The sequence below is a fragment of the Oncorhynchus kisutch genome, linkage group LG23 (genome assembly GCF_002021735.2).
Source record: "Oncorhynchus kisutch isolate 150728-3 linkage group LG23, Okis_V2, whole genome shotgun sequence".
NCBI classification, from domain to species: domain Eukaryota; kingdom Metazoa; phylum Chordata; class Actinopteri; order Salmoniformes; family Salmonidae; genus Oncorhynchus; species Oncorhynchus kisutch.
The window spans coordinates 5831189-5846426 of NC_034196.2; the positions used below are offsets into that span (position 1 = coordinate 5831189).

General features: G+C 42.9%; 1 protein-coding gene across 4 annotated transcripts in view; it reads left to right on the forward strand.

Moving 5' to 3' along the window:
• Positions 1-15238, forward strand: part of LOC109877830 (zinc finger protein 462) — a 91957-nt gene that overhangs the window by 37949 nt on the left and 38770 nt on the right. For all 4 annotated transcript variants that reach the window (XM_031803137.1, XM_031803136.1, XM_031803135.1 and 1 more), the window contains exons 2-4: positions 2922-3169; positions 5713-11033; positions 11309-11446. In XM_031803137.1, the coding sequence (XP_031658997.1) occupies positions 2953-3169; positions 5713-11033; positions 11309-11446 (5676 nt within the window). In that variant the 5' untranslated portion in view covers positions 2922-2952. The remainder of the gene's footprint in view (positions 1-2921; positions 3170-5712; positions 11034-11308; positions 11447-15238) is intronic.

Genomic DNA, 15238 nt, shown 5'->3' on the forward strand with positions numbered 1-15238 from the left:
AAATATGGAATCACAGGCTCATTTTATGGATTTCGCTCTGGTGGTGTGTTGTGTGTCATCTCTCACGGACAAGAATAGATTTCTGGCGGCTTGTAGGGTGTTATTATTACTTGTTTATAAAATGTTGATGTTCTCAATCAATCAAACATGAATAATTGAGGATCTTTACACGTTCACAATCTGTGTCCAATACTGCCAATCCATGTTATCAGATGAATCTGTGTCCCCACTGTGGTCACATAATATAATCTGTGACCTCCCTCTCCTGTATACTACATGAGATGGTGGACTGGAGCGACCAGCCCGACTGACGGTTAAGGACAAAACCTCTGTACTCTTAATCAGCTTATTGCTGGCTTATTCAAAGGCCCTCTTTCAGACAGAGCAGCTGCTGCCGCCGGGGCGGGCCCAGTTTGAGTTAGAGGGTGTGACTGCTGGCAGGCCTCGCCGATGCAGAGAGACCGGTTGGTGATTAACAAATGTCAGTAGACTTTGGAATCTGGGGAGCCGAGTCAGATGGCATTGTCCTCTGTGCTCAGAGGAAGGTCTCCCAGGTGGCCGGGTCATGCTGGCATGCTTTTCCTCGCCCCTCCTCTCTGGCACTTCAAGGCTGTAGATTTTTTTCTTTGCTCTGAAAAGGAAGTCCAGGCATGCTTTGCATTGTTAAACCCCTTGAGGGTGTTAAAGACAATTCCTAAAATGCAAAAAAAAAATATCTTCCTGGTTGTTAAAGAAATGGTGTGGTGTCACTCCAAACATCCGACCCTCTCGATTATTTGGGTACAGTCATTTTATAAATCCATTTTAGAAGTCCCCAATAAATGAAAGGGCTAAGTCGGGATGGCTGGCAAGTGCAAGGTGGTTTTGCTGAGCTTTGCAGGCCGTACCGAGGCAGCCAGGCTGAAGGACTTGGGTACAGTACATTGGGCAGATAGATTTCTGTCAGCAGCTCTCCAGTCACTGTCTGGGCTGTCTCAGGCCCCATCACAAAGTACCCCCTTTTCCCAATTGTAGTGCACTACTTTTGACCAGGGCCCATATGGGATAAGGTGCCATTTGGGACACAACCTAGCTGTGAGGAGGATCTGATCCATGGGTCCATGTTGTGCAGTGAGAGCACTGGCTGAACACCTAAGCACACATAGCTGGCTGGCTCCTAAAATGGCTGCCCTTGAAGCTCAAAGGATCTGCCGCACAGCTCATTGCCTGACTGTCAAAGCCCTGATAGAGTAGATGAAAGCATTACAAATACCATCCATTAACTTGGTGTGGCTGTCATGGAGTCACTAAACTGACACCAAGAGAAATAGCAGTAGTAGTAATTTTAGGTTGAGGCTGTTTTCTCCTTTCATTTTTTTACCTCAAAGGATTCTTCTTGATATCCATGTCAAGGAACCTGGCTTTAGAATGCAACTTTGTTCTGTGTTCTGAGTTCTGACAAGAGAGCTGCCAACAGATCAGGGATGGGCCTTTCATGGCGCAGTAACCTGACCCTGGACAACAATAAGACTGTCTTCTCAGGGACACACTGGCAGGCAGCGAGGGTTGTTCCAGTGGAGGTAGACTGGTTACTGAACGTCAACTGTTATGGTTTAAGTCCAGAGATCTGCAGCAACAACTAAAAAACGACCTATGATAGGGGTATTCTACCAGAGCTCCGTTGGTTTGGCATAGTTGTGGAGGGCTCATTTCTTGGTATTTTATAAAATAATTTAGCTCTGCAACAGGTTGTTAACCATGTTGAATTTTTTTTTTTACCTTTGTATGGTGAACATGTACAGGACCAGGCAAAGGGAGAGAATGTGCTCAACTCAAATTGACAAGAGGAGAAACCATTTGATGAAAAAACTGTCATAACTGCCACATAAACAGCCATTTTATGCCCCAGTCACTTTTCACACACAGTTTTATTAATGCATTGAAATGTGTGTTTTTTTTCCCTTTTAAATGACACCGAATATAAACTCCTATTATTGGTATTTTTTTATGCTCTAAGAACAGGCCTGTTTTATTTTACATACTATATTTTAGAATGGAAAGGTTACCATTTTGAGTGTTTGTGGTTGCCACACAAGTTCTGGATTCATGTTTGTTTCACAACAACAATACATCTGTGGCATTTGTCTACATGAAAAACTATCCATTTGAAACAGAAATATGAATGAGGTGGCTATATATCTGGTGGCTATGAGTAAGTACTGGAAGTCAGTTTGACTATCAAGCAATGCCATTGGTTAGTTAGAATCCCAAGGTCAGAGGTGACAGGTCATACCAGCTCGGAAGTCATGTTGACCTTATCATCAGTTGTGTGTTTCATCAAGGAACAGAATACCACTGTAGTCACAAACCTTTCTCTCTCTCTCAGTGGATTCATTCAATCTTATTTGAGAGGGAGCTAGGGCGTGATGCAATCTGAGGGAATTGTTTGTATGTGTGATGTAGATACGGGGATGCAGTCTGATGGGTTGCATCCCAAATTGCACCCTAGTCCCTATAAAGTGCACTTCTTTTGACCAGAGCACCATGGACTCTTTTCAAAAGTAGTGCACTATATAGGGAATAGGGTGCCTTTTGGGATGTAGTTTGACGGTGCTGCACTCCAGCTGTGGCTTATCCCAAGGTAATAAAAATGGAACAAATCAACTCAGTAATCCCTCCTCAGCTCGCCATTGTTCTTGGAACCATGGAACAAACTAAAAAAAACAGATCTTCTTCTTAGTATGCAATGCAGTAATGTCAGAGCTGAAGAATCCAGCCTTTTCTCAATCTCTCTGTTACATTTCTATCACAGGTTTTTAGCCTACACCGGTGCTAGGCCTAAAGATTCAGACTTTTGTGTTTCCACCCCTGAGGCCTAAATGTGACATGTTATTGTCTGAGACTGAGGCCTCACCCATTCTCTTTTGTCTTTTTCTTACCAGGTTTCCCTGATTTTCCAGGGAGTCCTCAGCGATGGAGGTGCTACAGTGCGATGGCTGTGACTTCCGTGCTGAGTCGTACGACGACCTCAAGACCCACATCCAGGATGTACACACGGCCTTCCTGCAGCCCACTGATGTTGGAGAGGGGGGCGGGAGTCCCTGCCAGTCCAGGGCAGACTCTCTGAACTCCCCCAACCAGACAGAGGGGGAGGAAGAAGAGCAGAATACATCTCCACAAACTGAAACGGGTAAGGGAACTGCATCAACGGTGATGTTTATGGACAAATGATTATGATTAAGGTTATGATTATTATGCTAAAGATAAATGTTTGTTATTATTATTTATGATATTGATATAATATGTATAGGCATATGTTTTATTCTTTGCATACAGTGCCTTCAGAAAGCATTCTTACCCCTTGACTTATTCCAATTTGTTTGTGTTACAGCCATTTTTTTTCAATGGATGAATTAGATTTATTTTCTCACCCATCTACACACAACACATGTCAAAGTGAAAATGACAAAGTGAAAACATATTTTTAGACATTTTGGCAAATTTATTGAAAATGAAATACAGAAATATCTAATCTGTACCAGTCCAAAGTTTGGACACACCTACTCATTCCAGGTTTTTCTCAATGTTTTACAAATTTCTACATTGTAGATTAATAGTGAAGACATCAAAACTATGAAATAACACATATGGAATCATGTAGTAACCAAAAAAGTGTTAAACTAATTCTTCAAAGTAGCCACCCTTTGCCTTGTTGACAGCTTTGCACACTCTTGGCATTCTCTCAACCAGCTTCATGAGGTAGTCACCTGGAATGCATTTCAATTAACAGGTGTGCCTTGTTTAAAGTTCATTTGTGGAAGTTCTTTCCTTCTTCATGCGTTTGAGCCAATCAGTTATGTTGTGACAAGGTAGGGGTGGTATACAGAAGATAGCCCTATTTGGGAAAAGACCAATTCCATATTATGGCAAGAACAGCTCAAATAAGCAAAGAGAAACGACAGTCTATCATTACTTTAAGACATGAAGGTCCGTCAACCATCAAGTGCTATGATGAAACTGGCTCTCATGAGGACCGCCACAGGAAAGGAAGACCCAGAGTTACCTCTGCTGCAGTTCATTAGAGTTAGCTGCACCTCAGATAGCAGCCAAAATAAATGCTTCACAGAGTTCAAGTAACAGACACATCTCAACATCAACTGTTCAGAGGAGACTGCGTGAATCAGGTCTTTGTGGTCGAATTGCTGCAAAGAAACGACTACTAAAGGACACCAATAAGAGGAAGAGACTTGATTGGGCCAAGAAACATGAGCAATGGTCATTAGACCGGTGGAAATATGTGCTTTTGTTTGATGAGTCCAAAGATGTTTTTGGTTCCAACCACCGTGTCTTTGTGAGACGCAGAGTAGGTGAACGGATGATCTCCGCATGTGTGGTTCCCACCCTAAAGCATGGGGGAGGAGATGTGGTGGTGTGGGGGTGCTTTGCTGGTGACAGTCTGTGATTTATTTAAAAATCAAGGCACACTTAACCAACATGGCTACCACCGCATTCTGCAGCGACACTCCATCCCATCTGGTTTGTGCTTCGTAGGACTATCATTTGATTTCAACAGGTCAATGAGCCAACACACCTCCAGGTTGTTTAAGGGCTATTTGATCAAGAAGGAGGGTGATGGGGTGCTGCATAAGATGACCTGGCCTCCACAATCACCTGACCTCAAACCAATTGAGATGGTTTGGGATGAGTTGGAACAGACTGAAGGAAAAGCAGCCAACAAGCATATGTGGAAACTCCTTCAAGACTGTTGGAAAAGCATTCCTCATGAAGCTGGTTGAGAGAATGCCTAGAGTGTGCAAAGCTGCCATCAAGGCAAATGGTGGCTACTTTGAAGAATCTCAAAATACTTTGATTTGTTTCACACTTTTTTGGTTACTACATGATTCCATATGTGTTATTTCGTAGTTTTGATGTCTTCACTATTATTCTACAATGTAGAAAAATAAAGAAAAATACTTGAATTAGTAGGTGTGTCCAAACCTTTGACTAGTACTGTAAGTTTTCACACCCCTGAGTCAATACTTAGTAGTTTTTCAAGATAAAAAAGAAACAGAAAGGCGCTAAGCACAGGCAAATCCTAGAGTAAAATCTGGTTCAGTCTGCTTTCCACCAAACACAGGGAGATTAATTCACATTTTAGCAGGACAATAACCTTAAACACAAGTCAAATCAACAATGGAGTTGCTTACCGAGAAGACAGTGAATGTTCCTGAGTGTCCGAGTCACAGTTTGGACTTAAATCTACCTCAAAATCTATGGCAAGACCTGAAAATGGTTGTCTAGCATTGATCAACAACCAATTTGACAAAGCTTGAAGAATTTTGAAAAGAATAATGTGCAAATGTTGTACAATTCAGGTGTGAAAGCTCTTAGAGACATACCCAGAAAGACTCACAGCTGTAATCTATGCCAAAGGTGCTTCAACAAATTATGAATTCTTATGTAAATGAGATATTTCTGTAAAATATTTCCAAAAACATGTTTTTACTTTGTGATTATGGGGTATTGTGTGTAGATGGATGAGGGGAAAAAATCTATTTAATCCATTTTGATTGAATTCGGGATTCAGTAACACAACAAAATATGGAATAAGTCTAGGGGTATGAATACGTTCTACTATTTACAGTATATTAACATTGATATTGCTATTTAAGGAAAGACTGTTTTATCTTCTCTTTTTTCCTTTCTTTTCCATTGGCCACCCCTTTGAAACAGACTTTTCAAGTTCAAACCAAATGCCATACAGCAAGTCAGCAAACCATCCCAACAAAACTGCAAACCAGTTATTCCAGTGCAAAATCTGTGTCCGTTACTTCAGATCAAAATCTCTGTTGTCTGAACACACCAAGAAGGTACATGGAACCTCACTAAGTGGCGGGAACTCACCTGCCTCCCATACGTCCAAACAGTCCAACTATAACATCGTTATCCATGACAGTCTTGGGAAAGTGTTCTCCTGCCAGTATTGTACATACAAGTCCCCACGCAAAGCCAGGATCCTGAAGCACCAGAAGATGTATCATAAAGGAAATCTGGACCCCCCAGAATCTTTGTCTGAGGCTGTTGATGACCCTGAGTCATTATCGTCCGAGGAACCCAGTGAGGAACTATCAGAAGATGTGGTAGAGCGTGGTATCCTAGAGTCCATGGTTAAACCTCTGGGGAAGTCAAGGGGAAACCAAGCGCTTCGAAGAGAGTGGTGTGACAACATGATGAAAAAGCACCGCAACATGGTGAAAATGATCTCAACCATCCAGCCGGGTGGAGAAGGAGAAGGAAGCGCAGGTTCTTCTAAATCTGATTCCCCTTCCTCCCCCAGAAGCCCTCCTAACTCCAAAATGGTTTTCAAAGACCTGAGTGGTAATGAAGGCTCCTCTGTAGTCAACTCCTCAGTTTTCAAGCTCAACAAGCCTGCCTCTGGGATATCACCCTATCAGTATTCACAGATTCAATCGGTAGCGCCCAACAGCACGGGATCCTCCATTTTGTCTGACAGGTCCACCTTCGTCATGTCCGATGTTTCCAACTCTGCCATGGAGATGGATTTGAGCATGCTTGACGACTCCAGGAGCACCTCTGAGGAAGATGACGAGGAACTGGGTGATGAGGATGATCCCAATTACACCGACCCCTTGTCAACTGGGGATTCTGCCAAGCAGCTTCTGTCCGAAGAGGATAACAAGATGCTGGAGACTAAAGGGATACCATTCAGAAGGTACATGAACAGGTTCCAGTGTCCTTTCTGCTCTTTCCTCACCATGCATCGCAGAAGCATCTCCCGTCACATTGAGAACATACACCTATCTGGGAAGACAACGGTATACAAGTGTGATGAGTGCCCCTTTATCTGCACCAGCCCTCTCAAGTTAGGCACGCACAAGCAAAGTCACTCCTCAGACTGGGACACCATGGACCTGACCAGTGAAAGCCCAGGTCCTCAGAATAACGAGACACCAGAATCAGTGAACGGAGGAAACGTTGCTGCTTCCAAAGTCAATGGGAAAAAGCTAAGTAATGTGGGCAATGATCTAAACCAGCAAAATCCTCACCGCTGTACACTCTGTAGCTTCTCGACAACCACGCTGAAAGGGCTACGAGTTCACCAGCAACACAAGCACTCCTACTGTGACGACATGCAAGCTGCCAGCTTGGAGGGCTCTACAAATGAGCAACAGGACTCGGAATTGGAAACATTCTCCAGTTCTCCGAGCCAGGTACAAAAAACACAGACTTCAATTCTAGGACTTGGATCCAAAAAGCACTTAACTGGGAAAACTGCAAGGAAGTCCATCAATGATCTACCTTTGGATCTGTCCCCAGTCAAGAAGAGAACTAGGATTGATGAAATTGCCAACAACCTTCAGAGCAAGATCAGTCAGCAACAGGAGGATCTGGTGATTAATCTGGAAGAAATTGATGATGAAGAGGAAGGAGAGCTCAACATGAATGAAGATGCAGGCAGAGACAAGGAAGAGAACAACGGTGAGAGTAAAAATCATGGCTACGTTTACAACAAGCTTTACGAAGGCCGGGTGGGTAAAAGAAAAAGAACCCTCACGTCAAAGCTAAGAAACATTCCCATTGCAATGACACTCTCTGATGATGAGGACAAGGAGTCTGTTGATCTTAAAGCAGATCTCCAAGACCAGAGCAGCCAAGACAGCCGGGACACTTCTTTCCAGGAGAACCTTGACTATACAGAGGACTCAGGGATGGCACGATTCTATTGCAAGCACTGTGACTACCATAACAAGTCAGCCCGCAGTGTGAGCACCCACTACCAGAGAATGCACCCCTACATTAAGTTTAGCTTTAGATACATTCTCGACCCTGAGGACCAAAGTGCCGTATTTCGTTGTCTGGAGTGCTTCATCGAATACACCAACTTCAACAACCTTCATGAGCATTACATGGATCACCACCCAGAAGCCAGCAATGTGCTGAACTTCAACCAGCCAGATTTGGTGTACATGTGCCGCTTTTGTTCGTACACAAGTCCAAACGTCAGAAGCTTGATGCCCCATTACCAAAGAATGCACCCTGAGGTGAAAATAAACAACGCTATGATCTTCTCGAGTTACGTGGTGGAACAGCAGCACAAGGGAGCAGAATCTCAAACGCTTAGAGAAATTTTAAATTCCGGTCCCAAGAGTTTCACATGTAGCTCCTCCACTTCCACACCCAAGTCCTCGTCCAGTCCTGTGCTCAAAAGTGTTGCAAAGACACAAGATTCAAGCTCTGAGACAGAGGCCCTGAAAGAGGTTGGTAATGTTGTGGTCTATGACTGTGACTTATGCTCCTTTGCTAGCCCTAACATGCACTCTGTATTGGTTCACTATCAGAAAAAGCACCCAGAGCAAAAGGCCTCATATTTCCGCATTCAGAAAACCATGAGAGTTATCACAGTCGATAGGCCACAGTCAGCAGGCAACTCTTCTTACAACATCAATATACCAACCCCTGCTAAGTCGCCAAGTGCCGCCATGCCATTTGGTACAGATGAGGAGATATACTACTGTAAACATTGTGTGTACAGCAACCGCTCTGTAGTGGGAGTTCTTGTCCATTATCAAAAGAGACATCCAGAAATAAAGGTGACTGCGAAATACATCAAGCACGCCGCTCCCACCTCTGGGCTGATGAAACTAATGGATGAGCTTCAGATTGCACCTCCAAAGCAGTTTCTCAAACAGTTCAACAACAATGGATTTGATGGGTCCAGCAATTCTCACGCTAGAGTTGTCACAGAGAAAGGAGAAGCAGAGATGCTTTTCTTCTGTCAGCACTGTGACTACGGGAACCGCACTGTAAAAGGAGTGCTTATTCACTACCAGAAGAAGCACAGGGACGCAAAGTCCAATGCTGACCTTGTACGCCGGCACACTGCAGTGGTCCGCAGTCAAAGAGAGCGAGCGCAGATGGGCCAGTCAGGCACTGCCGCCTCTGCCATAGCCCCTGCTGCTCCCACCGAGACCGAGGCATCCTCCGGATGTCTTCGCTCACTGAAGTGCAGGCACTGCTCTTATACATCTCCATACGTTTACGCATTGAAGAAGCACCTGAAGAAGGATCATCCTACTGTGAAAGCCACAGCCATGACCATTTTACACTGGGCGTACCAAGATGGCATCCTGGAGGCTGGTTATCACTGTGAGTGGTGCATCTACTCCCATGCGGAACCCAACGGGCTGCTAATGCATTACCAAAGACGCCACCCAGAGCACAATGTTGACTACACGTACATGGCAAGCAAGCTGTGGGCCGGGCCTGATACCACCACCTCCCAGCCAGGGGGGAACGCTGGGGAGAGTAAGCACTACCAATGCAGAGATTGTGCTTTCGAGGCGTGCTCCATCTGGGATATTACCAACCACTACCAAGCTGTCCACCCCTGGGCTGTCAAAGGGGATGAGTCTGTACTATTGGACATAATCAAAGGTCCAAGATCCCAAGAGAAAGTCCACCCCTCAATGGCTAAAGGACCACCTTTCACTTTTCTTCCAACTGCTCACGATGAAGGAACATTGGATATCCCTACCTCACCTCAAGAGCACCAACACCACCAATACCATCCCAGGCTCTCCCACACAAGCAACTCGATCTCCAACAACCCCTACCAGTGCACTGTATGTCTGTCTGAGTATAACAGCCTACATGGACTTCTGACACACTATGGCAAAAAACACCCAGGCATGAAAGTCAAGGCGGCTGACTTCGCACAGGAAGCTGATATAAATCCAAGTTCGGTTTACAAGTGCCGACACTGTCCGTATGTGAACTCACGCATCCATGGAGTTCTTACTCATTACCAGAAGAGGCATCCGTTGGTGAAAGTCACCGCTGAGGACTTTGCGGATGACATCGAGCAGGTTAAAGATATAACTGAAGTGGATGACAAGTGCAAGACCCAAAGACAGGGTTATGGAGCATACAGATGCAAAATGTGTCCGTACACTCATGGAACATTGGAGAAACTGAAAATTCACTATGAAAAATATCACAATCAACCTGCTTCAGATATGTTCAAGCATTCCCTCGTGCCATATTCCACTGTGAAAGATGAGGTGGTCGCTGAATGCAGTGCCACAAGTGTATCATCAGAGGTACAAGAGGTTAGCGAATTCAAACTTGCTCTCACCCAGTTCCCTATCAACAAAGGAGAGACCCATGCTGTGTTTAGGTGTCAGCTCTGCAAGTACTTCTGCTCAACCAGAAAAGGCATAGCTCGACACTACCGCATCAAGCACAACAACGTCAGAGCTCAACCGGAAGGCAAGAACAACGTCTTCAAGTGTGCTCTCTGTTCATACACCAATCCCATTCGCAAAGGCCTGGCGGCACATTACCAGAAACGTCATGACATTGATGCCTATTACACACATTGCCTGGCAGCCTCCAAGACTTTGACGGAGAAGCCCAGTAAAGTGGTGGTGCCCGTGGCATCGGAGGCTGAAGGGTCGGAGCTGAGCGAGGAGCTACGATTGGCCGTGGAGAGGAGGGAGTGTTCGCTCTGTGCGTTCCAGGCCTTCAGCAGGAAGAGCATAGTTTCACACTACATCAAACGCCATCCAGGAGTCTTCCCCAAGCGGCAACACACCAGCAAGCTCGGACGCTACTTCACTGTGCTCTATGCCAAAGAACCAGAACATGTTGAAGAGGTAACAGAAGTGGTGGAGGTTGAACCGAAGCCCGAGCCAGAGGGAGAGGTTGCCGAGTGGCTGCCTTTCAAGTGTTTAAAATGCTTCCAGCGATTCAGCACGGTGAAACTTCTCTCCATGCACTACAACGACCATCACAGTGGCAAGGACCACAAACAGGACTTTGTCATCCACCCCAGCCTCACGGAAGATGGGACGGAGACAGAGCTCTATCAGTGTTCCCACTGCGAGTTGAAGTTCCTGGGCCTTCCTCTCCTCAGCACTCACCTGATGAACCATAACGAGGAGTTCCAGAAGAGGGCGATGCGGCAAGAGAGGAGGAAACAGCTCCTTTGCAAGCAGAAGTCATCCGAGCCACCGGAGACAAAGCCTGAGAAAGTGAGTAGAAGAGTTTACAAAAGGATGGTGATTTATCATCTTAGTAAAATACTAGATGTGGCCATTGTTTTGGACTAGAATGAGAATGAAAATGAGACTGTGAATAATAACTAACGGTATATGAAGCATTTCCACTGTATTGGGCTAACATAGGAATGTTACACATAGTATTGATGTTTAAGGTTTTATCGTTAGAAATGAAATCAGTTATAGAGAATATGAGTGTAAGGCTGTTAGATTTACCACCTTTTCTTCCCTTTTTTCTTTTCTTTTAGCTGGTGAATAATGCTGACAAAGCACCGATCGGCTACAGGTGTAACTTCTGTGTGGAGGTCCACCCTACTCTCAGAGCCATCTGTAACCACCTGAGGAAACATGTCCAGTACGGGGAGGTCAAAGAGGGCCATGTCAAGGTAAGATCAAATAGCCAAGAGTTTTGGTAACAGACGGGGGTCATGCATGCTCTTACAATGCATTATAACCACATCATAATCCATTATACCTTCAGGATTTAACCGGTTAAGCGTAAACTCTGCAATTCTGGGGACTTATGTTATTATTTCATTGAATTGAGTTTGCCTCAGAAGACCCTGGGGTATCAGGTTACATATCCACAGCCACTGGAAGCTGGAACCTTATTGAGAGGTCTCTGAATAACTGAACATATTCACTGTTGCTACCTAAGGGTAGGTTTAACAGAGAATATTAAATGTAACCATACTTTATAAGTTATATATCATCAATGATACTATTTAGGCCTATGGCTTTTGCAAAGTCATCAAGAGCTGTTTCAATTCAACCCAGGTTTTCACAGAAAATAGACAACACAAATAAGGCTTTGTCTTCAAGTTAATTATGAATATGTTGGATTAATTGAAAGAATGGGACTAAATCAAATGAAACTTTATTTGAAGTGCATTTAGAGTTTGATTGGATTAGAGTTAGTCCTTTTCTTTATCTTTGAGGTTTGGTTGAGATGAAGATGTGAATCCAACACATCAATTATTAAGTTGTAGACAAACTGGATGTTGAATTGTGTTTGGTTGTCTGTGTTTGGTTGTCTGTGCAACCAAATATCAACATTTGAAGGAGATTGGATAGTTCTGCTTGGATAGTTCCATCTGTGCCACTGACTTATTCTGGCTTGTATTCCAGTTTGTCAACAAATGAATAGTTTATATGTGGGATTTCTGTCCCCATCTCAAACAAAAATCTAAGTTAAGGAATATGTCTGTGGAGATCTTTTACAATTGCTATAATAATCTGTGCAGAATCTCGAACAGCACTGATCACTTGCGCTATATACTTTAAATGTATTCTCAAATGCAATCCACGTCATTTGGTTGTGCTATTAGATGAAGCACGGGGATAACGCATTCATCTGTTGTATAAATAAACAACATATCTGACATTGTATTCTCATTTGAACTTTTCAATAGTTTGTGTGACTACTAAACCAATAATCATTGTTTTTCCATTGGAATGTGGATGTGGTTTTAGATGGTTAAAGGCATAGTGATAACATATTGGAAGTGTAAAACAATTTTGGCTGTCTTTTTGAGTGGGTGAGTATAGGTTATAATCTCATTGATCAACATCTCAACCAAATATTACCCAATTTTCCACATTGAAATGATGTTGTGTGCCCAGTCGGATCGTTCTACAACAAATACAAATGGTTTTATATCAAGTTTTTTAAAAACAAAAAAACATTTGTAGATGTGAAACAAAACCTTTGTGTTCTTCACAGATGGACAACTTTTAGAGGAGATTAAAGCGGAGATCGTAAAACATTTGTGAGTTTCAGAAGGGGAGGGACACAAGAATGAATAAAAGCCGCGACCCCAAAATAAGGCTACTTTTCCCTAACCTCAAGTTTTATCATAATTTATTACAGTAGTATGGTAGCTAAAATCTTATAGGATGTCATTTGTAAAGTTGATTGTAAATATATGTAGATTATCCAAAAACATAATGTATGTCAGGCCACATTTGCACATTTTTCATGAATAGGTTGTTAATAGCATATGAAATCATAATATTTTCATATGATTCATACTATCTACTACATCTTGTGGTTGGAAAAGTGAATACAACTCATAAATAAATAATGAGGAACAAAAAAGGGAAAATCTGAGCTTTCTAGCAGTATACATACAGCATTACTGGATACTGTTCATGGCCCTCTCATAAGAAATGTTTTTATCCCGGCATTGGAATCGTCCTGTTATGTCTAACAGGTAGTAAAGTGTTACCCAGTTTTTCATATTTGTTTACACCCATTTACTAGTCAATTAAGTTAGTAGATTTAGTGTATTTAATTTCAAATCTTGCGCCTATACAGTGGCAAGAAAAGTATGTGAACCCTTTGGAAATACCTGGGTTTCTGCATAAATTGGTCATCAAATTTGATCTGATCTTCATCTAGGTCACAACAATAGACAAACACAGTCTGCTTGAACTAATAATACACAAACAAGTCTTTATTGAACACACCGTGTAAACATTCACAGTGCAGGTTGGGAAAAGTATGTGAACCCTTGGATTTAATAACTGGTTGACCCTCCTTTGGCAGCAATAACCTCAACCAAATGTTTTCTGTTGTTGCGGCTCAAACCTGCACAAATGGTCAGGAGGAATTTTGGACCATTATTTTTTTACAAAACTTTTTCAGTTCAGCAATATTCTTGGGATGTCTGGTGTAAACTGCTCTCTTGAGGTCATGCCACAGCATCTCAATCGGGTTGAGGTCTGGACTCTGACTGGGCCACTCCAGAATAGAGGGCGACCGATTTATGATTTTTCATCACCGATACCGATTATTTGAGTACCAAAAAAAGCCGATACCGATTAATCGTCCGCTTTGAAAAAATAAAATAATAATATAAAATAATAATAATAATAATAATTTTTTTTAAAGAGAACATGAGAACATATGAAAGCTGGTGGTTCCTTTTAACATGAGTCTTCAATATTCACAGGTAAGAAGTTTTAGGTTGTAGTTATTATAGGAATTATAGGACTATTTCTCTCTATACCATTTGTATTTCATATACCTTTGACTATTGGATGTTCTTATAGGCACTTTAGTATTGCCAGTGTAACAGTATAGCTTCCGTCCCCCTCCTCGCCCCTACCTGGTCTCGAACCAGGAACACATCGACAACAGCCACCCTCGAAGCATCGTTACCCATCACTCCACAAAAGCTTGCAGAGCAAGGGGAACAACTACTCCAAGTCTCAGAGCGAGTGACGTCACCGATTTGAAACGCTATTAGCGCGCACCCCGCTAACTAGCTAGCCATTTCACATCGGTTACACCAGCCTAATCTCGGGAGTTGATAGGCTTGAAGTCATAAACCGCTCAATGCTTGAAGCATTGCGAAGAGCTGCTGGCAAACACACGAAAGTGCTGTTTGAATGAATGCTTACGAGCCTGCTGCTGCCTACCACCGCTCAGTCAGACTGCTCTATCAAATATCAAATCATAGACTTAATTATAATAACACACAGAAATACAAGCCTTTGGTCATTGATATGGTCAAATCCAGAAACTATCATTTCGAAAACAAAACATTTATTCTTTCAGTGAAATACGGAACCGTTCCGTATTTTATCTAACGGGTGGCATCCCTAAGTCTAAATATTGCTGTTACATTGCACAACCTTCAATGTTATATCATAATTATGTACAATTCTGGAAAATTCATTACGGTCTTTGTTAGGAAGAAATTGTCTTCACACAGTTCGCAATGAGCCAGGTGGCCCGAACTGACTGCTTGCACGGAACGCAGGCAATATGCAGGCAATATATGCAGGCAATATTAACTAAATATGCAGGTTTACAAATATATACTTGTGTATTGATTTTAAAGAAAGGCATTGATGTTTATGGTTAGATTTGGTGCCACGACAGTGCTAAATCATCAACCGTTTGGCGAAGTAGGCTGTGATTCGATGAGAAATTAACAGGCACCGCATCGATTATATGCAACGCAGGACACGCTAGATAAACTAGTAATATCAACCATGTGTAGTTAACTAGTGATTATGTTAAGATTGATGGTTTTTTATAAGATAAAAAAGTTAAGTTTAGCAACTTACCTTGGCTTCTTGCTACCCTCGCGTAACAGGTAGTTTAGCAATTTACCTTGGCTTCTTGCTACCCTCGCGCTCCACGAGGAGACTGCGTGGCAGGCTGACTA